The sequence below is a fragment of the Takifugu rubripes genome, chromosome 20, assembly GCF_901000725.2.
Source record: "Takifugu rubripes chromosome 20, fTakRub1.2, whole genome shotgun sequence".
NCBI lineage: Eukaryota > Metazoa > Chordata > Actinopteri > Tetraodontiformes > Tetraodontidae > Takifugu > Takifugu rubripes.
Genome location: NC_042304.1, coordinates 3,567,081 through 3,592,939, shown reverse-complemented (window position 1 = coordinate 3,592,939; position 25,859 = coordinate 3,567,081). Strand labels below are relative to the sequence as shown.

Sequence of the window (25,859 nt, the reverse complement as noted above, 5' to 3'; positions counted from 1 at the left end):
ACACTTAGTAAATCATTTATATTAAGATTTAATTACTATTCACCTTTATCAGACATCAAGAGAAACTGAAATGAACTTTAGTCTCGGAGGACGATGCTCCCATCATCTCTGGTTGGCCTGGGGTAAAAGAGACATTTAGGAATTCTAACAAACAATGCTCCACCTCTACTTAGCGGCAAGTTCACAGATTTGTCATGCAATGCCTGTAGGAATACAGTGCATTTTCTGCTCTGCCGAAAAATCCCTTTCTGCTCCACTGACATTCTCTTCCCCGTTTGTTGGGGCAGTGCACAGCCTTATGTGATTTATTGGGCTTGATTGCATTGCCAGTGCTTCTTCCCTGGTATAATTAACAATTATAATGCTGAAACAAGCCTAATCTTTATTGTTCACTCCCTTCATTTCGCTCTGAAATGGATTTCAGCCTGGATTCTTGTCTCATTGTGCTCTGCTGCGTTGACAAACTTTTTTTGGTGCAATTGTGGAACATTAAACCAGGAAGGTGCATGTGAGGATGTTGTCTCTGGTACGCCTCTGTCACATCATCGCCCACAGTGTCACTTCTGTCAGAGGAGACGGCGGAAAACGCTTCCTTTTCAAGCCATCTCTTTGGGAATAAAAGGCAGCGTGCGAAAGAAACCAAGAAAATGAGATGGAATTACAACAAGGTAGCCACGCGAGGCTCCGGGACTTGGAGATGATGAAACAGAAGCCCACTTTAGAACAGAGATTCCTACAAATCTCACAAGTCCCCAGTTTATCAAAGTCAATCCAACAGGCAACCCCCTTCCATACCCCCCCACCCCAACGTTCAGCCATTTCATGCCCGCACGCAGTTTCTCATCCAAACACAGAGGTAAAGTTTGAAACCAGATAAATAGTTCACCCGGAGCAGAACACCTTTGTTCCCTCAGAATGTTAGTTCAGAGCAGCCGGGTGACGCATCAGCCCTGCTTGTTTGTGCACGATGGCTACTAAAAATAGCTCTATTGACCCATTTCTTCAAGAAATTCATCAGCATTGTTAAAAGGAGCAAATTGCACAGCACAAATCTTTAATAGAAGCCTCCGGTCCTCCTCTTTTGGTTTCGGTGACATCTCGTGTAACGTGTTTCTCATTCCTCCACCAATCAGAAAGGTCGTTATGAGGGTTTGCTGTGAGGGTCATGGCTTCATCTTGGCTTCTCCACTGACGTGAAGCTGTTTGAATGGACAGCACTGAAAAGTGTTCCTTAATAGGATGAAGCCACCGGGCCAAGGAGTAGCTTCATAAGCATCTTTGTTATAGTTATTCTGGCTTTTGTCTTGACAGCAGAACTCAGTACAGGAGTGATTCAAAACCAAGTTAGCTCAAGGCTGAAAAGATGGTGTGGCACAAAAAAAAATAAAAAGAGAAATTATACTTATGTATAATAAAGGGAAGAATGTCTGCCCATCTCTGGTCGCTGAAGCCTGTTGTGCTACAAAAACTGGTCAAGTGTCAGTGCTGCAGCACACGCTCCTGAGATGACCCTGGAATTAAATGAAGTTCCTTTAAAGACAAAATTGCTCATACCACTCTTGTTAGCCATGAAAACCATTTAACTGATTTGTCAACTGGATCTTCAACTGGATTCCAAAATATATAAATAATTGAGGCCATATGGACACACAGTATGATGATGGGTTTTAAACAAACAAACAAACAAACCATCTTTTGTGCTTGTAAAATGAAACAAAACAAAAAATATTCTTCATTTTATTAAAGACCAAATAAATGTAGAAAATGTGGGAAAACTGTAAACAACAAAATAGACAAAAGATCAAAATGTATGAAAAAAAACTCATGGTGAATAATATAGTGCATGTGTGTGTGTGTGTGTGTGTGTGTGTGTGTGTGTGTGTGAGTGTGTGTGTGGTACGGTTTAGACTTGGGGTAAAAGAATAGCGATTCCAATGTGTCTGTGACAGTCCTCACAAAGATAGAAGTAAAGTGCATGTGTGGGTGTGTGTGTGTTTCTGCACTGGGGTCAGGAAAGAGCAGCCCAAATCAGACTGGTTACAGGCATGTATCCAGCAGTCTGCTGATGCATTCTTTGGTTGTCTAGCTGATTTATCGACTCCTCTTGGGCAGAGTGATAAATCAACAGCAAGACAAGAAGAGGAGCTTTTAAAAGAGAGCCTTAAAAGTGTGTCAAAAGAAGAAGAGCGCGACTGACAAAACAAGAGATAAGAAATCGACTTGGCAATGTTTCGGATTTATCTTCTCCCCGCGTTGCACCACATACATGTTTTTCAAAGATCTTTTAAATCCCCATTACTATGTACTCATGAATTGTTCTTGCAGTCATAAAGACCTCCTGAACTAAACACTTCCTTTAAAGCGAGCTGCAAGTCGCTGAATGTTTGTGATGATAAAGTGTAAAATCCTGGACAACTCCCCTGACACCTCTGCAGATCTGAATCCAGGCGGCGTGCTCTGAAGTGCTGCACTTTCATGAGCGAGAGGGAAAAAAACAAAAACCGACCTGCTCCTATGGCAACAGAAAATCAGTTAAATGAAGACAAACAGGAGGCCTCTGAACCGCCACCTACGCTCGCACTAAAAAACACAACCTCCTTTCTCAAATCCATCAACGCGGTAACTTTGTAGACTCGCTGAATGCTAATGGCTCGGAAGCAGGCGCCGCCTAAATAGGTCACGACTGGGAATAATTCTGTTAACTGCTGTAAATAGAAATAAACAAGAGAAAGTGGAGAACAGTAGCGGATTGTCGGGATCTATTCGGAGGCATTCTCAGAAAGTGCAAGAGAGGTCTTCGGGGAGGTGCCGAGTGTCACCATTTTTGTCTGTAAAAACTGCCATTTTTCTTAAGGAAACCAATTATGAACAAAGAGAGAAAAGCAAGAAATCATGTCTTTAGGAGAAGAAAGTCCTTCTGATAACAATACTAGCTTCAGTGATGTTCAATTACAGTAGCACAGATAATAGGACTTTAATATTCCCTCCTCAGCCGTACATTCCTGCTCTGCTACAGAGATCAGGTGGTCTGTTCCTCAGAGCGGGGTATGCAGAGAACATTGAATTAAACATGTACTTTCCTTTCCTTTTTTACTGGATGTCATGACAGGTTTCCTGGATGCACAATGGTGTGCATTAAAGTCGTCTCTGTAAAAAAAACAAAACAGCAGGAATCTGTTTGAATCTAACTCTCCGTACGGAACAACACGCAATTCTTTGGTAATGTCAGCGCATCCTTTGACTTCTTGCAGCAGGAGATGCTTGTGTCCTCTCCCCGTACACACGCCTACCTCGAGAGCAAGGTTTACTCGACAGCACCTTCATAACGTACGCCGGTCAAGCCGCAGTGGCTGCCGAGATTAAGGTATTCTCTAAATGTTTGAACAGATGGCTCCCAAGAATTCTGAGGGTAGCAATAAAAAGAGTGTGCGTAAGGCAGCAGAGCTCGGAATGCCATCTATTCTTTATCCCTCATCTCCTCTGGGATCCGTGCCTGGGGGCTGATGGTTTAGGAACCACGTGCACACTCGGCCAAATACAACATCCAACACATCACATTTTGAGGATTTAAACGCGTTCCACCCGGCGCAGGGCTGCAGACGGAGAGTGTCACTTAGAATGACTGTCGTCTCCCGAGTGTTTACGCAAAACCTCACTGCAATTAGCATCATTCATCCAGGAAATATCGATTATCACAGTACGTCTCACCGACATCACGGTTTCAGCCATTCTGCAGGAAGATGCTTCTTTCATCCCATCGCGTCTTTAGGACACACAACCACACATTACTGCTGTTGTCAAGTACGTAAGTGAATAAATAAAAGCCTCTCACCTGAGGCTTTTCAGTTAATTTGGTTCCTGGCGTTATTTGAGCGTTTGACCCTCGTCTTAAGCCATTCATGAAGTTGGAAATGACAGCACGACCTTAACCGAGTCACTCTGCGTGGAAGAACACAATGGCAAGGATAAAAAGAAAAAAATATATATAGTTGATAGGAGAATGTTAAGCATGAATTGTAGATACTTCACTTAAACCTCATTTGAACTAAGTGTTCATGTCATTTTTATGAGACAGGTGCACTTCAGCCTAAAGAGGCTTCACAACACTCCAGCCATAACGCAAGAGTGTGCGCGGATTAGTCCCCATGCACTCTTTCATTACATTTAAAAGCAAAGTTGGAGTGATTTGAAGATTCCGAGTTCCCTGTAGGTCTATAAAACACCTCTGCAGCATCAACACAGGCCTGTGGCCACATTACCGTGGGTGCTCAGAGACCTTGACGTCGCTCCTGCTCGTATCCACAGTCATTAAACCGGCCAAACTCAGCCCTGCAGACAAAAATCCGACCCAAACAAAGCATCTCTCCAGGTTTGCTATGTAAGCCCGAGGACCATGAGAGATGAAGACACAATGTGAAGGGTGACATGTATAAAACATGAGCCGACTGCGAGGGAGAGGTGAGCACCGGCTTCGGAAAAAGGCGAAATATTAAGTGCCAAAGTGTGATTTATAACCTTCTAACCTTCCAACCTGAAGATTTCCAGCTGCTAAAGAAACGGGTCAAAATAATTCATTCATTCCGCTCTTCCAGATTCTCTCTTCCAAACACCAAGCACAGCGGTTCAATCAGCAGGAACTAGATCTTGACGTGGAACTACACTGGAATGTCGTATGTGAGGTCCACGTTGGGCTGGGTAGTCCCATTAAGCCACTGTGAGAGCAGGGCCGTCCTCCATGGCGTCAGAATCCCACATCAAGTCTTTGCCACTCAAAGAGAATGAAATAAGTGAGCTGACAGCTGCACAGGAGAGCACATTACTATTTCAGCTGCCATCGCTACTTCCGTGCAGCCCTGCGATCATTTCGAGTCCTCTCGTACTTCTGCTCTTAATTGTTAATGATTTCTTCAAATGCGAGGCAGGATCGCCCGCTTTTCCCCACCTTGCCCATTCTGGCCACATTCCAAGTTGTAAATCTGAGGTTAAACCAGAAATTGGGTTTGCGAGCGGCGCTGTGCGTGGATGTTGTGAGAATGGGCGAGTGCGCCAGGAGCACGGGAGCGTGCCGTCTACCGTGCAGACCTTCAATCTTCAGCGCGGCTTTGATCATGTGCGTGACAGAGCGCGCGAGGAACACGCGTGGCCTGTGAGCAATGAGGCAGCGGATGCTAAAAACATGGAGAGCCTGGTTGGCCAAAAAGAGTTGATTAAAGTTTAAAAAAAAAAAAAAAGGAGGGGGAAGAGAACAACACTGAAGAGGCCATCCTGGAAACCTAAAAAGCACTTAAAGTTAGCGGTTGGATAAACATTAATCAGTTAAAAAAGGGATTTTGTTTAACATTTGTTGGTAATCATGTTGGTAATCTATAGATTTTACATGCAAACATGAACAATAACAAGTGAAACCACCCAAGTCTCCGACATGCTGCATCAGGGATTATTATACAGACTTGATCACAGCATGAAGAGATTCATACGTCAATAGTTTACAGACCAAACTGGGGCCGTCAATCTTTACAGGAAACCACACTTCCACTTCGACACTAGGTCGTTTACGACAGCACAAATGACAGATATTGATGGTGTTGACAATAAATAGCGTCTGGAGACGTAAACATGTTCACCTGTGGCGAAAGGAGCCTTTTCCAGTGCAACTGGATGTGAGATCCGCCTGCGTTCGTATCCCTGCTGTCAGTCTTTTCCTGAGCTGCACTCACTTTCAGATTCAAAGGGAAACAGCTGGAGATGACACCTTCCTGTTATTTCCTTGAAACACCTTCGAGAACAACAGGTTGCTAGGAGACTGTTTCAGAAGGAGCCCAAGGAAGGCATTAATGTTGACCTTTAGCGGAGAACAGGGCAAACAGATGGAAATCATGTATCGCATTCTTCTCCCTGCCCATTCCTAGAAGATGGTGTGGAAATTCCAAAAATCAAAAGCAATGAACCGAATTTAAAGCCAGAAATTCCGATCTGAGGTCCTTAATCAGGGTCAGAATTTAAAACCGGATATAATCACAAGAGAATTCAGTAACCTTCTAAACACAATCTGTTCACTGTCCAGCTTCCTCTGGCCTGACAGTCGGCCTCCAGCTACAGCACTCTGCCATGAAAGGGTCTGATGAAGGAAGCGTGCACGCATGGCTCTAACATCTTAATAAAAGAAACACAGAAAACAGAAGCCTTGCAAAACAGCTGGGCAGCAATCTGGAAATGGAAGTAATATATGCAGACTATAATAAAACCAAAAACCCAGCAAACTCCTGCTGACAGCCGCGCCGTCATCACGGACTCACAACCACTCGCAGAAGAGCCGGGCCACCTGCACGCACATTAAGTAACCACAATTAACCCAAATATGAAGAGTGAAAAAAGCCATTGACCTTTCACGTTAGTGCCAATCAATCACCAGGAAGCCGGTAAAGTTTGGCTCCATGTATTTTCGGCCACATGACTCACAACAGTGTTGGTTTCTTGTTTGTTTTCGAGCCCCTGAGAGCCATTTTGACTGGTATTATTGTGAATCTATTTCATGTAAAAACCCAACTGTCGTTGCCATGAATAGAATTTTAATTTGACTTTAAGCAGCAGCAGCAACGGTTAAATTCTAATGACATTCATCATCCGTTTAGTGCCACTAATTCTGAATCACTTTCAGAGCTGGAGTCCATCCCAGCTGTCACCAGGCGACAGACAAGAAAACACTCTGGTCCGTTCACACACACCAGGTAGTGCATCTGATCAATCTCATGCGCAGATTTTAGAAGAACGAGCTACTGGAGGAAACAGTTTTGGCTATATTAATAAAATCGTGTTCAAAAAAATTAACAATACAGGCATTAAAAAGAGGGAAAAACAGAACGTTTAAAGGTAAATCACTAAATAGAACTTAAGTGTATCATAAAAGACTGATGCAGAGCACAAAAGGGCTGCGGCACAAGTGATTCAGCAACTGTCATCTTCTCCATGGTGTCTAAAGAGAGTAAAATCAGATGAAAGGGACGCGTGGCCTAAAATCGATGGCACTGAGCACCTCCGAGAAACAGTTTCTGCTTCACTCACAAACAGAAAAAGAAAGGAAAAGAAAGGACTGTTAAATGTGTTTAAACTGATCTCGGGGTGTTGAATGAGTATGATTCCTCTCAGAGAGGAGCCGTTTCTGTGGCGTGTTGATGCAGTTTCACTTAATCCACTCTCCAAATTGAATGTACGGGCTGATGATAGCGCGCACAACCGGTGACATTCGGCTGTTTATACACAAACGTTGCCGAGGTAATCCACAAAATCCCTCATCCAAATCCCCTTAATCACAGCCGGTTGATCCCGAATCAAATACCGTCTGAAGTACACACTCGTGTGGGGGGGGGATGAAAAACAGAGACCTCAGTCTGTGAGAGGATGCAGGAAGCAGCAGGTTAATGAAACCGCAGAGACCATGACTCCCGTGCATCCCTGTGCATCCCGGTGTGGTGCTAACCATTTACTGGGACACTCATTTACCCTGAAATAAACGCAGTGGAAACACACCTTTATTCAGTAAACATCAAATCTTCTTCTGGACTGTCTGACTGGATCTCTGACACTCTGAGACCCAACGCTGTGCAGCTATAGGTGGGCTCCAGCTGCAGGGCCAGGGCAGGACTTGTTTCTTTTAAATTAAAAATGTAGCATTTTATATCACAGGATTTTGAAACAGAACGTTTGACTTCACAGACACGAAGCTGCGTCACCACCAACGACATGAAACCTGAGTACAGTTAAATAGTGCCCAATTAAATCACAGCAATTTCAATATACGCAGCAGAAATGGCGGAGGATTAAGGAAGAGGGATGTTCTAAAGCATTCAAGAGTACTTTCTTAGGAGAGATCAAATAAAATTCCACATGGTGGAGACGCTTCAGGTGTTGTCGTGTGGAAATAAATGCAAAATAAACCTGATCTGACCAAGCAAAATCAGAAGGCGACCTGCGACCTCACACTTTAGCATCAGTTCTGGGCTAAAACATTTCGGATCAGGAGCTGGATGGAGTCTCCGGAGCCCAGCCCGCATTAGAAACACAGCAGCCGGGAAGCTCGGGTCAGCTACGTGCATCCGGTCAAGACAGAAGCCAAAATCAGTTTCATAAAAGCAGTAAAAGAAGACGCCAAGTGCTGCGGCGCACGCTAACTTTACGACAGAGCCGAGGTGCAAAAGTTCAGACATCTTAAGTCTCTTCTCTAGTCGTTCAAGCCAGGGAGGCAGAGCTGGATTAGTTTGGAGTGTCTGGGTGAAACTGTGATGGGGAGGAGGGGCGACAAGTTTGATGTGAATAATTTATCACTGATGTTTCCGCTGCCTTTGTTCTGGGTCCAAAAGGATCTGGGTTTTAAGTTTTAATAGCGTTTGTGGCTGGACTTATTATGAGTGATCAAATAATTCTCAGGCTTGGGATTTTAAAAAAAGGCTTTTTCCACCAATCTAAGTAATTGAGGCCGCGTGGACCCCCCCCCCATCACCTTCTAATGTTAATACTGCAAAACCAGCAGCTTTGTTTCGGCCGCCGCCGTCAACGCTGATCAATCATTCATCCGTTCCAGCATTTACTTTGATAAAAGTTCAGATTTCGGAGCTGCCACGGAAACACACGCTGCAGCCAACTCGGGCTCCAAATTCGCTCTTTCTTCTGTTCATTTTTAATCTGCAGGTCTCTTTTGTTGAGAGCTGCTCCGGAGGCGTCTGGGCAGGAAATAGAGATTGCACACATGCACGCTCTTCTTCTTCTTCTTCCTCTCCTTCCATCCCGACACAGCAGCAGCCGCCACGGCTACAAAGATGCAAAACTAGAGTTGGAAGAGCAAAGACTCCGTTTAGATAATTCTGGAAAGCCGATCTTATCTCATGTGTGATCATCACACGGACGCTATGTTAATTAAGACGGATTCACTCGCGGAAAATAGGGGGCAGGAGCGATCAAGAGGCGTCTGGTTTCGTGGCGTCAACAGTTGAACTCTGTGATGTCTGGAGTTTCCAAACACCATTTGAATTCGGCACTTCTGAGAGAATTCAGGCACCTCAAATGCACTTTCATTAAAGGCTGGTGAGCCGGAGAGAGATCGACTGATGGATGCCTGTGGGCCTCAGTCAGAGGGTAACTTCTCTGGTGTTTTCCCCGAGGCTGAGTTTCAATTAAACGACCTCCTGTGAAGAAAAGCCAAATCGCCTTATTTCCTCAGCTATCTCGAAACTCCGACATCGCGGCGAGAAAAAAAAAAGAAAAGAAAAAAGATTGTTTTGCATCGATAAACGCGAGCTGTTGTGTAAAGTCGAGCGTCTCGTTAGGGTTAGCCACCGGGGGCGGGGGCGATCTTTCGATACCTCGTAGCTGGAGAGTCGCTCGATCGTGTTTACAGTATCGGAAAAGACATTTTAGGGGTGCAGACAACCTGATGGACACACAGAGGTAAATCTGAGGCGGTGCAGTCCCCCACTTTTAACTCATCAACCGCTTGTAAGGCTAAAAAATCCGCTCGGTTCACATGGTAACCGTTAATAAAGTCTCTGTGGAGCTGCAGGTTTAATTAGCAGCACTCAAACAATCCCACCAACCGTCAAGGCAACAAGAAAGGAAGTGGCGCTTGTTTGGCGTCCTGGTGTTCACGAACCTCCGCCGGCTTAATCGGGCCGCCGCCTTCGGTGTGAGAATGGAAGTTCACGGCGAAACACAAGCGTTTGCATGAAATCCACGGACGACTCAGCCTCTTACCCTCAGGTCAGGGGGTGACAGCTCAAAGAGAACCTTAAATCATGAGAACCGCTTTACCTTTCAGAGCGGCCGCAGAGACGCACCTCCACTAAGTCAGTAAAGTCTGCGGACTTACGCGGATCTGGGGCCTTCCCCGCGCTGCATATAAAGCAGACATCAGCTGCTTTCCACTTATGAGCCCCTCTAGAGCGGGAGGATGTGTGTGTGTGTGTGTGTGTGTGTGTGTGTGCACATAACGGTGTGGTGTTGTCCTTTCAGTCATACAAGGGTCAGATTGGGATGAGAGTCTCCACGGTTACATCCAGCTTTGTCACCACTGTCAAGATGGTCAATAAAAAAAGAAAGAACTAAAAGGTGGAGCCAGAAAGTTACAGATGCAGGTTTATATTGACATTAGAATTGTAATTTATGTTTGAATGAATAAGTAGCCGGGTTTAATAGAATAGCGGGATGAGAAGGTGGTATTTCAGTCATTTCCATGCTGAGGCTGTTTGCTCCGTCCATTTGAATATGTTTGGAGCGGAGGTGCACGCTGCAGCTACTTCACCCTGAATCAGTCCTAACGAGCTAAAGTGGCTTTCTCAGCTCGCCACTCTACTGCGGCGGTTTCCTGGTGAACAACAACCCCAGACAGGAGAACAGGAGCGTTCCTGTTTGGACCACAAAAGTCCCCACAGTCTTTGTTTCCTTATTATGAACTTGTGATCTGGTTAATTCACCATCACAGCAGCGGTTAATTAACTAAATGTTAAAGGTAATTTTTTTAAAAAAAAGGTGAAAACTGGAAAATGTCACTTTATAAAGTCGCTTGTGTGGACTGGAGCTGATGGGTTTAAAGGTTAAACCCCCGGGTTGTATCGGCGCTAACAAGTGTTCCAAAGTGATTAGATCAGCTCTCAAGGTCCTGGACGCCCTGACGACGAGGCGTAAACTACTTTCAATGCCCGGAGGTCCTGATCTGGTTGGACCTTGTCATCCAGGATCAAAATGTTTGTTAATTTTCTGTTAATAAGCATCTGACGGGCGAAATTGTGGGCGCAGTGCTGCCTCCGCTGGATAGAAATGGGATCGCGCGTCTATTTAAATTGGACAGCGGCTTGTTAACAAGAAAAGCAGAGCCAGAAGCAGCTTCAGATGCTTTTCCTTGAAGATAACTGCTCTTGTAATGTTTATCTGCAGCAGTTCAGACGGGCCCAACGTCGGGCTGAGAAGTCTTCAGACACCCTCGATTTCGGCGTGTCCCCTCCGATCCTCACGGCGGGCAGAACAACAAGCAAAAGCACTCGTCTCTTCACATCGTTCCAAATGGGATCTGTGTCGTAGAGTAAGTTTTACAGAGTGCAACACTGACTCACAGATTACATCACCGCCTTTAGCCAACTCAAGGACGCCCGGAATCAATGCTCTTGATGTAAATGCACAGTGGGTTTTCACTTTAAAGCTAATAACATTAAGCTCAGTGCACCCTGATGTGGGCCCACATTGTAATGTTATGTAAATCTGACCGTATGACAGCTCCATTTAAATCGGAGTGCACGAGATTATGCGATACTGTCCCATTTTGCTCCCTCGTGCTGATCGCTGCTTCCCGGTAAATAATTCAAGCCATAATTCCGCGTATTAGAAGAAGACATTGTGAGAGAGAAGGCGGGGGGGGTTAAAGCAGGGCCCTGGAGACGCGGCGGAGGAATATTATGCAGAGGAAGAAATTGGAGGATACATCATGTTGGCCGGAGGGCCCATCACTCATCAATTTGTTTGTAAACACCAGATTTATGAGCAGTAACGCAAGTCTTAGGTTAAAATGCCGGAGGGGCCCGCTGTCTCTCACGCACACGTGCACGCACATGCGGGCCAAGCGTCACCTCGAGCAAATTTAGGGAAAAACTACTAGGAAGCCTCCACATGGCTGCCACGGCGTGGAAAACATCCTGATCCTGGCTGCAGAGCAACAACTGGGGTTGTTGGGGTTCCGGAGAAATATTTGGATTTGATCGGCACCTTTAATGGGAGCAAAAGAGCCTTTTTGCCTTCCCTTGGTCTGATTGCTGCCTCCATCCGGCGGCCGGCAGGAGGGAGACGAAACGCTCGACGACTTCGCTGCAACGCATCAGCGAAGGGGCCAAACGGAGAGGATTAAATCAAGCGCGTCCCGGGAATGCAGCGTTCCAGGAATTTCAGCAAGTCTTTCAATTATTCCGACCCCTCCCTGACGTCGATCCCAACAGGAAGCACGCATCATCTGAGCACTTTCGCTGATGGCTCCTATGATTTTGGGGGGGGGGGGGAACGAAAGAGCCGAGAAAAAAAAAAAGAGGTGACAGCAAATCGGTGCGTAATTAAACTTTTGTCCCACATGAACGCTCGGAAGACTGTGGTAAGTGTAGGATTTCTGTTCAGCAGGTGATTCAAACTCATCTAAAGAGCGGTCGGGGAGCCACAGAGCAAGAGCGAAGGAAATGAAGAGAGCTGTGCGAGCGTTGGCCATTTGCTGCCGCTGAAGAGCTTTTAAATGACTCTTGAAAGGAGCGAAGGAGCTCGGCGACACAGAGGTCCGCTGCTCTGGAGGTCAACTGGAGGTCGTAGCGAAACGACAGCGAGGGATGCGCCGATATCAGCCTGCAAAAGGCTGCCCAACAAACACAAACAGGCAGAAAGTGGCTGTTGCAAAGCTTTATTTGAAGAGAGAAACCACAAAAATAATCAACTACATGATGCTTCCAAAATTCAAAATCAGGCCAGATGCTTTCACAATCAAAAGCGAAACACGCTTTACAGTTTCACATCAAACACTCGGGGTGTTGTCATGATGTCCTAAAAAGGAAAACTGGACGTGTAAACATGTGGCAGAAGAAATGAACATTTCTGATTTGGATAAAACGCAGTTTTCTTGCTCCCAACTCATCAATTAAGGAAGCTCAGTCACCATTTGATGAATGCTGCTACTGCGGCCCGGAGGCTAATAACACGTATTCCTCGTCAAAGGTCTTTTTTATTTACGACGGAGGAAACAAAACAAGGCTTTTCCAGTATGCGGTGATTTGCCAAGTCAACTAAAATGTACGCTGGCTTATGCTATATTAGCTAGCTTGGCTGATGTCACTCTTGTCGTTTTAAAAGTGGTAAACAAACTAGTAAATATCTCTCTTGAATATGAGGAAGACACCAAGGCACCAACAAGCTAAAGGTAGAGATATTGCTACTTATCAATTTTCCCCTCATATAAACATAATCGGGACAAGGACAGCAGTCCAGCTAAATGGCCTAGCTGTGCTGGAACATACCTCTAACTGCATGTAAACCTCGTGACGGCTGCTGCAGCTCAAAGCAGCGTGCATAATGGCAACATCTAGAAGAGATTCAGAGCTTTTACCGTTTCTCTATTTCCTTTGGTCAAGACTAATAACCATGGCTGAATGTTCCAGTGAGCAGTCCATTAGGAAGAATTAGCCCTGCTCAGTCAAAGGCACGTTCACAAGCACGGGGACGACAGACAACACAAACACAACGCAACAAAATGCAAAAACACTTTTTTTTTTTTCTTCTTTTTGTTTCTTCCCCCCACCACAGCTGGAACTTTGTGGTGCTACATACAGTAGATCATAGCAGAGCAACAGCTGAGCTTTAGCCGTGTGCTAATAGATCCATCTACGGTTTGGGAAATGATTTAAAATCCTATAAAAGCTCATGACGGCCTTGATGATTCTGTGTCGCTAGTTTTGGTGCTGTGGAGTGTGGACGCTCATATTAGGTGTCTCGGCGCTCATTACTCAACAACTACATTTCTCCTCACCGATAAATGACACCGTACACTATCAAAGACGCATTTGACGTATAAACTGTGCAGAAATATTTCCGGTTCCAAACACCTGCTGGTATTAGAACTCGGCAGCACAGTTTGGCCGGATCAGCAGAAAAAAAAACATACAAAACCTGTCAGGTACAACCGAGCAACACACGCTGCCTAACGATACTATCTAAATTTCAGAATGTGTATTTTCGTCCACTGTTGCCTAACAACCAGCGTGATAGCTTAGAAATAAATCAAATCAGCAGATGGGAGCAACAGAAGACAGAAGTTTAAATGGAATTGGGCATCTCTTTTAAATATAGATACGACTTTTGTTAAGATTACTTTAATTTCACTGTGTGTGCGCGCGCGCATGTGTGTGTGTGTGTGGCCCTGGTTAACATCTGGACACCTTGTCCCTTTTGATTTGCAGCTGGAGCTGAACTCAGTATTAGAATTAGAGCTTTCGCTGAAAGAATCCAACGTTTCGTTGGATTCGTTGTTTTTAACGGCAACTCGTTTTAGAAAACCTAATGTTTGCATGTTATGTGGCATTCACCAACTTCTAGCCTTCAGTGAATAACTGGATCACGGTGTTCACAGATGTGTTAGAGATCCATTATTTCATTCAAATCGATTGCCAAGATCGGAGCACGATGTTCTGTTTCCATGCAGCTGTTGTTTTTCTGTGGTCATTTAGGACCAGAGGCAGCTCAGTCGCTAAGCAGCTGGTCTGCAGCTCCCAGCTCCCAGTGGTCCAAAACTCCAGAGTACCTTTAACTCACCACTATCACACACGGTAGGATTAAAAAAAAGCCCATCGGGCTCTAACTGTCGGAGGCCGGAGGCTGTAGGTTATTTTGGGGAAGGTTTCGTGGTCCCTTCTTAGCCTATCAAACATCAAACATAACAGACAAATTCAATACTGACAAACACAGTCACACGGTACCAACGGCCCAGTCTGACACGATAAGGACACTTAGAACTGACTCTGTACATGTAAAATATTTCCTTATTCATAAAAGAAAAAAAAATCTCATAAAGTGTCACTGCAATCAACATTAAACATTGCATAGCCATGTCACACCTGTTCTTACTCACGCGGGTCTAAGCTAGCAGAGCAAAACTGCTCCAAAGCTGCATAATCAATATCGCTATAGTGTCGTGTTGGTCTGCATTGGAGTGCGTGGATTCAGAGGGTTATCCGACGGCCGTTACGTACCGTGTGGGAATGCACCGAGCTGAGGGAGGAAAAGAAACGCGCGCGTTGGCGCCGGTCCGACGGTAAACGCTGCTGCTAAGGTCTAACTATTAATCGAGTGCCGCAGATCAGCGAAGAAAGGGTGATTGTCAAACTCTTTTTATTCCTTTTTGATTTTTTTTTTTTAATATATGTGACAACAAAAGAATAATGAAAACGTGCGGCGTCCTATGAGACTGTCACTGGTAAAGAGACACCGCTTGAAAATGAAGTGCGGATGAAGGTCAAAGATAGGTCATTTCAGAGTGCCGCTCAATTCTAAGCTCTCATCCTGCCTAAAAAGCTTCAAGCTTCTCATTTTAGTCATGTGATGTAGGTCCAAACGTACGTGCGTGTGGGTGAAAATGTGCATATTCAGGGCAGCGTCGTGTGTGTGTGTGTGTGTGTGTGTGTTCCAAGCTGGGAAGTCCGCCTGTGTTTTTTTTCTGAGAGGAGGAGAAGAGGAGGAGAAGCAGGAAGAGAGATGGAGAGGGAGCGCCGGGTCGTCACAGTGGAGGGGAGCGGGCGCCGGCCGGCTCAGAGGTCAGTGGTGGCCTTGGCGGTGAGCGCCTGGATGCGGCTGGTGTTGCAGTTTTTGCAGAGGACGTGTCCGTCCAGGGGGTAGCAGCCCTGGTTGTCCCCCTCTGACAGCAGAGAGCCGCAGTCCTGCAGGACGCACACGCCGGGTCAGTCGGGCTCAGAGTGGGGTCACAAACACGTGTGGAGATGATGCAAAACAGGGTGGGAACTGAGAACGAGCGTCAGGGTCAGGGTCAGGGTCAGGGTCAGGGTTAGGGTCAGGGTCAGGGTCAGGGCCAGGGTCAGGGCCAGGGTCAGGGTCAGGGTCAGGGTCAGGGTCAGGTCCCGCCATCGTCGTCTTTAGAAATCTACCCCCATTCAATCTAAATAGACCAACAAAATCTGCTTCCCCACATTCTTTCCAGGGAATCTATCTGACCAAGAGTGATGGGACGTTATTTCGAGGCAGAGAGGTTCTAGTTTTAGTCAAAAGGCGACCCGGATGAGGTGTTGACGGCACCTGGAGGACCTACCTCACAGCGGTAACACTGCACGTGGAAGTCCCGGTCCAGGGCCACGATGCGGACGGTCTCCTCCTGTCCCGGGGCTGGCATTATGGGCCCGGAGCACACGCAGCAGCGAGGAGCGTACTTCCTGGCAGCAAAGGAAAAAAAGTAGACCGACTAACTCGCAGCGGCAATAAAAACGCAGCATTTGTTTTCCCAGAATTAAACCCGGATCAGATCCAGCACTTTGGGAGCCTCGGTGACCTAGAACCACTCAGTGGAGCGGGCCCTTCACCGAGGTCATCTGAATTCACTTCATCGGGCTGCTGTTTAGTACTCGCGCCCGCGTCCCGTGACGTTACGCGCTTTTGGGGAAAGGGACCGTTTCCGCGCGGCTCAAGCTAGTAAAAGGGTTTCACAACTATTGAAACCAGCCGTCGCCGCGGCGCCGTCTTCTGGAAACGCCGCCAGCACCAGGAAGTCAGTCTAACAATAGAATCCGTGCAAAAATGAGCAGCTTTGAGGTTTCTGGTCCTGGTTGGTGAAAGAAGGTCGCAACTGTTTCGCATCCTCCCCTAAAGCTAATCTAAGGAGGAGGAGGAGGGGGGGGGGGGGGGGTTGCTTGGGGAGTCAGAGTCATAAAGAGAAAAAAGCACTTCTGTGACTGTTCCTCGACACACGGGGGCCGCGCTGCTGAGGTCACGCTTGTCATGTGGAATTAAACAGCAGCTCCGCTCACACCTACAGCCAGCTGTTTACTCCTGCTCTGCTTCTGGTCACTGAGCAGAGGAAGGGTTCTGGTGATGCGCTGGTTACGCAATCAGCGGGTCGCGACACAGGCTGGGATTTACCGCGAAACCGGCGTCTATAGGGCCGGCGAGCTTAGAGGTATCGGAACGTGTCGGCGCCAACACCTTTATTTCTATCGCTCATCAAAACCGACATCGAAATGCGATGGGGGAGGAAAAGAAACAGAACCAACTTGTGAAAGTCCTCGATGCAGTGGATCTGGTTGGACGCGTCGACGGTGAAAGGGACGCCGTCCAGGCTGCGGTGGCACACCACGCAGGTGAAGCAGTGGGGGTGGTAGGCCTTGCCCGTCGCCCGCAGGATGCGCTCCATGATGGGCTTGCTGCAGATGGTGCAGGTCTCCAGGGTATTCTGCAGGCACACACACACACGCACGCACACATAACACAGCCGTCCTGACGGGGACGCGGGGATTCTGATGATTCAGTTCACAGCCCCCTCTGATGCTTGTTTACAATTAGAACGTATTTTGAGCAGCAGCATTCCTGCACTCCAGAACGGCGTTTGCCAGCGTTGTGCTGGAAGTTGCTTGCCTACTACTGCAGCCTGTCCTCGGCTGACTCCTCAGCTCCGGCAATCTGATTAGCCTCCTCTTGAAACACAAACACACTCATTTCTCAGCAGCCCCCCGCTCATACTTCATTCTCTCATATGCACAAGTGGAAGCAGTAAATATTTCCAGTTTGTGATGACTGGGAGGGTTTTTTTTTCCAGCTGCCTGGGCGAGCGGCCGCCACGTCTCTGACTTATCTGCGACATCTCTCTTCTTTATATCTGCCAAGAGACAGCGTTCGTTATTTCAATAGCTCATAAATAAGGGCTTCCTCTCTCGGCCAGACTCCAATTACGGGGTTGGAGGAAATCCATCATGTGGTGTGATCGATGGGTGGCCCGATGATAGAACGGGCGACGCGATGGGTGCAAACCCCGCCGCTGCCGGCGCCGGGCGTTTCCTGGATCTCTGCGCCGCGGCGCGCGGGCCTTTATTCCGCGCTTGGCTGAGCTAAACAGTTCACGGTTCACCTGCTCCCATCGGTTCCCCCCGTGGTCGCGAGCTGCCTCAGTGTTTCCAAACACGGCTCCGGGTGTGTGGCAACACTGCTCTGCGTCATCCGCCGCCTGACAGACGCACCGCCGGGCCCCCGCTGTTTGGAACCGCACTCCTGTGACCGCTCGGCTGAGGTCGTCTCCCGACCGTGCCCCCGGTGTGGCGGCGGCGCACGTGCCCACGTCTACTTTAAATACACGAACGACGGAAGCAGCTTCACGGAAAGGTGCTCGATTTCTGCCCACGTGTCGAAGGGCATGAGATCAGAGCTCCTCTCGTCCGACCCGAGGCCGAGGGGGGGGCGTGGAAAAGAAACAACATATATGGTCGTTTCTTCAAAGCACTCCTGGAGAGGCATTAGTTCATAAAAAGCAACGTGCGCAGACAAGCTCTGCATATTTATTTGTCTTTCTTCCCCCTCCAAGACGATAATAGAAATAAACAATATTCCCAGGGCAACAGTTGTGTGTAAACAATGTCCGTATTGCATCTTGGAGGTGGAATAAAGCCTTTTAATGAGCTCGCTGCGCTGAGCCCTTGAGGTTTGCCTCACGCGTGCACCGAGATAGAGAGAGGTAGAGGTGGAGAGACAGAGACGGGGGGAGAGAGAGAGAGACCATATATTTATATATTTGTAACCTGAGACTGGAGGTATGATAGCAGGGCCAAACAGCGCTGAGCCATCTCCCGCTCTCACTCATCCATCTGCAATCCCTCGCACTTGTTCTCATCTGTCCTTCATGTGGGAATACCTTGCCCTTGTTTAGCTTAACTGGAGCATATGATTTCACAGCGCACGCTTCCTCCGGGCCATTGTAATGAGTACAGTACTCAAAAGACAAAAATTTCTCCCTCTTCCTCGCTGACGGTACGATTCTATGACCTCAATTACGTTCGGCTGCTCTTCGGTGCCATGGTGACTCCTGTAATCTGGTATTACTGGACCTGATGTCCGTCTCCTAAACAGCCGGTTCACCTGCTCCGTGTTTGGCTCCAGCCGCCACAGACGGCCTAAATCACTCCGTGGCCTCTCTCAGACATCCAGGGCCGTCACGCTTCGCCACTAGAGGGCTGTATGTGTCTGCAGATGTCCGGGTTTCGCGGCTCCCCTGACTAAATATGATGTATTCAAGCATATGTAGCCCCCCCCACCCTCATACATTTCTGTAAGTGTTTGCCCAGAAGGCTAAACAAATGTCTAGGCAGATGAGGTAAAGTGAATTTAGGTCACACAGCCTCTTGCTGAACTGAGGGGTGAGCGGAGTGCGTTTAAGTCAATTGTGGCCCGTTTTGGAAGTTGGTTCTTTTTGCTCCAAAGTGCTATCATGGACTTGCACCAAGCGCAGTAATGCCAGCGCAGACCGGCCCCGATCCCTACCCCACCCCCCTCCCAAATAACATTTGACACAGCTGTCTGTTGGAATGAGGGGCGCGATGGCAAACAAAGCGTGTAAGTGCGTCAAAGGCGTCACGTGTGCTCCCCACTGCACCAGCAGGCCCAGGACGGGCAGGACGAGGCAGAGAGGCGGCGCGAATAACAGGGGGCAATCGCAACTCTGAATTCTGCCCCCCCCTCACTTAAAATATGCCACAAGTGAGTCCCAGCGTGTAGGCGTGTGGCGCGTGAACCAGACTGAAACGGGCACCACACGAGAATCATTATTCAACGCATGTTTACAAAAAAACCCCAAAAACACACAATCAGAGACGAGAGCAGGTTAAACAGGTCAAACCCCCAAGACACACACACACACACACACACGGAAGCTGATATTGGGATGCTTGCCACCTGACGGGATTCTAATTTTAGGAAAGTGAGGGGAAATAAAAGAGTTCCTGATCTGTTTTGCGACCCTGAAACACCTTCAACACCTCTAGTTTTAACATTAAAACTCCAGATATATATTACATATACATTACATGTACACACTATGTTGACAGCCATGCACAGGGAAAAGGAGGGCTGCAACGCCACATCTGAAACAATAAACATTTGGAAACGCGGCTGCATCTTTTTTTCTTTTTTTTTTACACCTCCGTGTTCATTTTTTTTCACATGGCCGAGTCTGGCTGACAGGAAGCAGCCTGGAGTTCAGTGTGACTGCACGCGATTTGTGATCTGGCACACTCTCAGCAGAGTGTGCCAAATTTAGAGATGATCTGATCCAGTGCACGTGTTTGAGTGTGTGTGTGTGTGAGTGTGTGCGCGCACAAGAATGTCCACATCTTTAAAGGACGCGTTGCACGATGTGTGGCCGCGTTGTGGGAATCAAACCGGGCGTATGGAAGGTGGCTCAGACGGGAGCTTCTTTAAACTCCCATTTCGCCGACGACTTCCTGTCTTGGTCATCAACTATGAGTCAAATCAGCGACCCTCCGACTTCCTGAGGGAGGTTTCAGCTGATTTAACAGACCTTGACAAGGGGCCTCCTTTACTTTTATCAATTAACATGGGGGTTATGCCAGCAAATATATATGTCTCACACGAAAACTAAGAAATGTAAGAAGTGGAAGGGAGAGAACAGGCAGTGGATTTATGATGACAGCAAGTAGTGGTGACACCACAGAGAATGTTAAAAGGTCTCCAGAGCTTTGCTGAATCGTTATGTAATAAAAGGAGCATCATTTCCATTAGATGGCAAGAAAGACGAGGCCGCCCCTCACTAAAGCATCTATTTCATGCATTACAATGAAGCTGCCATGAAAAGTGAACACCTGGCCCATCATCACTCAAACACCAGTGCAAGTGAAATGGGACAAAAAGAGCCGGCGTGCACCATCGTGTGCACCGCCTGTAATGTAGTCAAACAAGTCATTGGGCCCGTGGCGCTCAGCTAGACTCCTGGCATGTGGAAATGTAATCTTTTAATATATTTTAAAACAGCTGTTGGTATTGGGAAAGTGGTAAACGCTAGAAGAAAGCAACATTTTGTTAGCATTTTGTTAGCTAATTTGCAGTTTGAAAAAATAAAACACTTACTACATTTTAATGTGAAACTACCAAAATAAAAAGTTTCACTCTGTTTTAAAGGGGGTAAAAACAGCAGTTCCTGCAGTTTACAGTATCAGTGGGTGTGGCTGTATTATTTTCTTTCCACCACTAAGAAGCAAGAAAGAAAACTGACCCGAAACTAAATTTTGCTGATGCAAATTTGTCAAAACTTCCAAACGTGTGTTTACAGAAAATTTCCGCGATTCACGCCGCACCATCATTTGTAAATCAATGAAAAGTGAAGCAGATGCTGTAAATTTCAGAGGTATTCAAATGTTTAAGGAAGCACCTGGCGACAGCTAAAATACCATCGTCACGTAGCAAAAGATTTCTGTGGTTGGGGTAAAACGGAACATTACTGTGCGCTACACTTGAACCCCACATCATGGGGGTCTGGGCCTGGGAAATGCAGCTAAACTCTGCCTCTGAGGGGGAATTTAGATCTCCAAATCTGTGAAAAGAACAAGAAGAACACACACTAGAGACTGGAAACGGAGAAAAAAAATGTCAATGACTGTCAAGGAAAACTCCCCTGAAGAGGAGGAAACCTTGAGCGGATCCCAGGTGAAGAGAGGAGAAGAGGACTCAAAAATATGGGGTCGAAACTCCTGGAAACCAGATGAACCACGGTGAGAACAGCAGCCCGTCGGTGACCCGGAGCTCATTTTAAGCGGCCCGGGGTGACGCGCTCGCCCGTCCTGTTGTCTGACAGCTCAACGCGCGTTGGCGCGCATCAAAACCAGCGCAGCAGATCAAAAGGTTCAACCAGCCCTGCTCTTTCATAGAGAACCATTTCCTGCGTGAAGTACAGCGGCAGGAAAAGACCAAGGGCCTTAAAGAAAACGACCTTTCCGTGCCGTCAACAACAACAACAACGGCAGCTGAAAACCGCGGGAAGGCCCCCAAACCTAAAGAACGATGCACGTCTTTCTTTAACGCCCTCTTGTTCTTATTGGTGACGATGAGACGTCCTTGACGCCGAAGGGTGACACCTAACATATATTGACGGAGTTAATAAACATATACCGCTCCAGAAATACATTTCCGGAGAGCCCTGTCAGAACTGTCAGTGCAGTTCTATATCATGGCGGTCAGTATGTGAACCCGATCCCTCATAGAGGCCGCGCCACCCTCACAGCCGTATGGATCACGGTCTCCTGCATCGTCATGGCGCGGGCGCACGCATGGATGTTCTGTTTACGTGTGGGTGTCGGTGCATGTGTCAGCTTGAATGTGGTCCGCCCAACGGTCCGCTAACCGAAAGGATCGTTGACCCGGACTCTTATTGCTGGTGTAATTTGTGGCGTGCGACGCTCATCCCTGTGCACGCCAGTCGCTCAAAACGCCCGCGCCAAGGTGCCGCCGTCTCCTGACCTGAAACGGCTTCCACGGCTCCGCTCAGCACCGCCTGCCTGGGTGATGAATTCATACAGACTGAGAAGAGACGAGTCGGGAGCGGATGTGGACGCTCTTGGGAGGGGGGGGGGGGGTGTTGTTGTTTGTGTATATTTACACAGGCTTTGACAGAACAGCAAAAGCCAAAAGTGACAAATGAGATTCAAATATCTGCGCGGCCCGCGACACTCAGCTGAGCGGCTCGGCTCCCTCCGTGTTGTGACCACGTGACGGTATCAGGGGACATCCGCTGACGAGGAGGGACAGGGCGGACGCGCAGATCACAGCGCGTTCTGACTTTTCTTCGGTAAATAAAAGGTGGCAGCGGGCCCCTCCCCCCCCCCGATCCGGCTCAGGCAAAGTGGCCGGCCTGCTCGTCTGCCCGTCTTCCTTAAACTCAGCGTGCAGCAGAACGTGACCTCTCTGGACTTTGGGCAATGTCTCCTGCTCTGGTTGCAGAGAGAAACTGACAAAGACCCCGGCAGGACTTCTTATGTGCCATGAGTTAGAATGACATTGCGGTGGGTCAGCAGTAGGTCTCGGATATTTTACTCATCCTCTCTCTTCATTGGGGGGGGGGGGGGGGGGGGGGGGTATGCTGTGACAAACATGAGGTTTTGGAGGGCTCTCTGGTTTTGCTCGAGCGTCGCAGTCTAATAACAACGCTGATAGTTTTCATGTACATGCTTGTATCGAGAGGACGGCTGGATTTTCTTCAGCGTGGATCAGCAATAAGAAATAATGACCCAGCTCATACCCGCTGCACCGCACATACACACCCACATAATTGTCTTGGCAAGACTGGAGACTTACTAAGATGTGAAATCCCATTCAGGCAAGTGCTATCTAATTGGCTCACTCCTTTGAGGAATTAGACCGAGTTAATCACGGCTGAATATACAGAACTCAATTAGAACTTTGCAAGCTAATGCAGACAGCCATGAATATTTGATGAAACGTCAGCAAAAAGCCGAGCCGCCGCGTTTAAGAGCTCGCTTCAGACGCCGCGTATGAACCAGAAGGCTGTTTACCTGCCAGAGCGGGCTGTTAACGCGCTCGCTGACGTGCAAGCTGCGGCTCTACAGCGACGACCAAACCGGCGCCCTGAACTCGCCACGCTGGCTGCCGGCCTCCGGATCCGACTACCTGGATATCCCTCACAGAGGACTGACAGGTGTGTGGGAGGCGCGCCGTCGTTTCTAATTAGAGACGTTACCGCTTCACTGCGGGGGGGGAGCAGCATTACGAAGATCGCCCCTCTGGGTTGGTTCTCGGAGCGCTCGGGCATCGATGGGATGAAGCCTTTAAGCCGTCTGTCAATGACAGCCGAGGCTTCAGGGAGTTCCCGTGGGGGTCCCATTGTGAAATAGGAGACAGGCTGGGGAGGACGTCCGTCACCAGAGGCCCAAATATAGGCGAGATCAGTGCTGTCGTCTGTGGGGGCTGCGCCGGCCCCTGGAAGCTTTAGGCTGCGGTCGCACCCTGTGGTGCTTTAGTGGCGATAAACTCTGCCACAGACATTTATTTACTTGGTCAATAATATCGGCTTCACCGATGATCAATTCCTCATTTTTCTATTTCTTGAAACTTTTGGTTCTGGTCAAGGAAATTCAGAAATCTTCAAACACAAAATGATGAGATTATAGACTCTGCTGCACTTTTATGGTGCGTTCAAGAGCCAATCCTGGGCCCAGCCCTGTTTTTTCCCCCTATAAAAGTGCTGAATTTCTTTATGAAAACCATAAATTCAACAATCTTGCTGAGAAGAAACGTGGAAAGATTTGGGAACCGTCATGTGTAACGGAGATGGAATGGGAAATAGGAAGTGGACTATAATAAAAGAGGGGGAAATACGAGAGGGGAGGGAAACACGTCTCAATGATGAAATAATTACACCAAAGAAAAAGCCCAGGGAAGTTTAAGCTCTAAAAGTAAACAGGTTAAACCTCATCTGTCCATCATCAGCGGGGTCCTGGTGAGTGGCAGGCCGAGGCTTCTGTTGAAAGTTCATCATCCCATCTTTTGGAAAATGTAGTGAATGAGACCAAAGTCCATTTATTTTAAAGAAGAGCACAATTAGTACAACTGCAGATGATAAAAATAATTACATTCAAGAAAGTTGGCGTCCGTGACCTTGGTGGACTCTGGAACTGTCAAAAGAGGTAGACGTAGATTAAGGTTTTGTGCGGGCAAATCCCTATCTCTTTATTACTGCTCTTTCAATATGAAGCTTTGCTCCTGAGGTGACCTTGTTTTACTTACATCAGTCTCATTACAGCACACTAAACCGCCTGCACTTTGGATGATCTATATTCATGGGAAGTGGCAGCTCGAACAGGAAAGCAGGGATGTGATTCTGCCTCAGACAGGAAACAAAGCATCGGGTCCGACCCCCTTCCCCCCCGAACAGTCCGTTTACCAGCATAGAACAGGGGGCAGAACAGTCATATCACAGTATGTTAATGGAGCAAAACAAGACATGATTGGAAGAAATCTGTGGAAATTTACAGGGACCCGTGAAATATGCAGAAAATAGAAATGGCCTAAAACCAGCAAGAGCAATACCGTATATATAAATATATATAGCCCAGTGACAGTAAATCTTACTAAAAACACGTCAAGAATGACGAGCAGTCTGATCTAACGGTGAATAGTCTTGGTTGCATTAATACGTCTAATCAGAGTCAGAACTAATGTCAGGCACAAAGGTGTCATGCTAACATCGGTGAGAAAGCATCCATGCTAACGCTGGTAGCATATGGTCTGTTTTAGCACCGCTAACATATGTTCCATGTTGACACCAGCTGCGTATGTTGTGTGTTAACACTGATAACATATGTTCCTCGTTAACACCGATGACAAATGTTTCATGCTAAGGTGGTTCCAAAGGCCCTGCTTAAGAAGCTCCGTTTCATCTGAACAAGGCTTTTACATTTCTAATACGGATCTGACGAGAGAGGATTATCATTAGACTCTGATTTAAGAGCAAAGAAATCACAGAAACACAGAAATGGTTTAGCTTAAATAAAGTCAGCAGTACTCTACCAGTACAGTACATGTTTGTCCTGACAATCAGCTCGTCTGCACTCACACACACATGCACGTACAGAGCCAGCACGTGATGGGGAAAGCTAGGACACCTCAGGATGTAAAATCAATATCAGTAGGGACCCAAACGTGCCTCACTGAGATGATAATGGAGCACTCTATGCAAAATTCTACACTAGCTGAAGTTCAGAAGATTTAATCTCCTTGATACCTATTTAGATAGGCAGCGATTAAACCCCACAGCAGGTAGATGGGAAGTAGAAGACAATGGCTCGCATGCTTGCTGGGAGAATCCGGTGACGGCGTTCGGGAAACGACAGATAGAGAATCACTCAAATGAGGAAGTAGACAGATAATGGTGATGGAGGCGGGTAGGCTCCTGCACAACACCTGAAGGATTTAGGAAGATCTGACAGGAGAGTCCGAATGAGGCAAATGAACCTGTGGAATAGCAGGATGTTCCCAAAACAAATATCAGCATTTGCCACGAAAATATGTAAAGGCTCAGTCTAGATAAGGTGGCACCTGATGTCCTAATTGATACGCTGTAACATCTTAATGTATGGCAATGGGAAGGGCTTTGCTATTTGCATAGCCGAGTTTTCTGCCCCGGCAGGCTCCTCTTGTACTGGGAGCGTCTGCCCACAAATGTCACCTAACGTGTGTGTGATGTGGAGGATTTGTCAAGTACAGGATGTAACAATCAGTGTTTCCACTCTCCGTGTAAATAAACAAGAATAAGCCTGTTTTCATCAAAAGACGAGGAC

General features: G+C 47.3%; 1 protein-coding gene across 2 annotated transcripts in view; it reads right to left on the bottom strand.

Moving 5' to 3' along the window:
- Positions 1 to 12,402: 12,402 nt before the first annotated feature.
- Positions 12,403 to 25,859, bottom strand: part of lpp (LIM domain containing preferred translocation partner in lipoma) — an 88,494-nt gene continuing 75,037 nt past the window's right edge. For both annotated transcript variants that reach the window (XM_011614479.2, XM_011614481.2), the window contains 3 exons: positions 16,782 to 16,960; positions 15,827 to 15,947; positions 12,403 to 15,440 (listed from right to left, as the gene is read on the bottom strand). In XM_011614479.2, the coding sequence (XP_011612781.1) occupies positions 15,312 to 15,440; positions 15,827 to 15,947; positions 16,782 to 16,960 (429 nt within the window). In that variant the 3' untranslated portion in view covers positions 12,403 to 15,311. The remainder of the gene's footprint in view (positions 15,441 to 15,826; positions 15,948 to 16,781; positions 16,961 to 25,859) is intronic.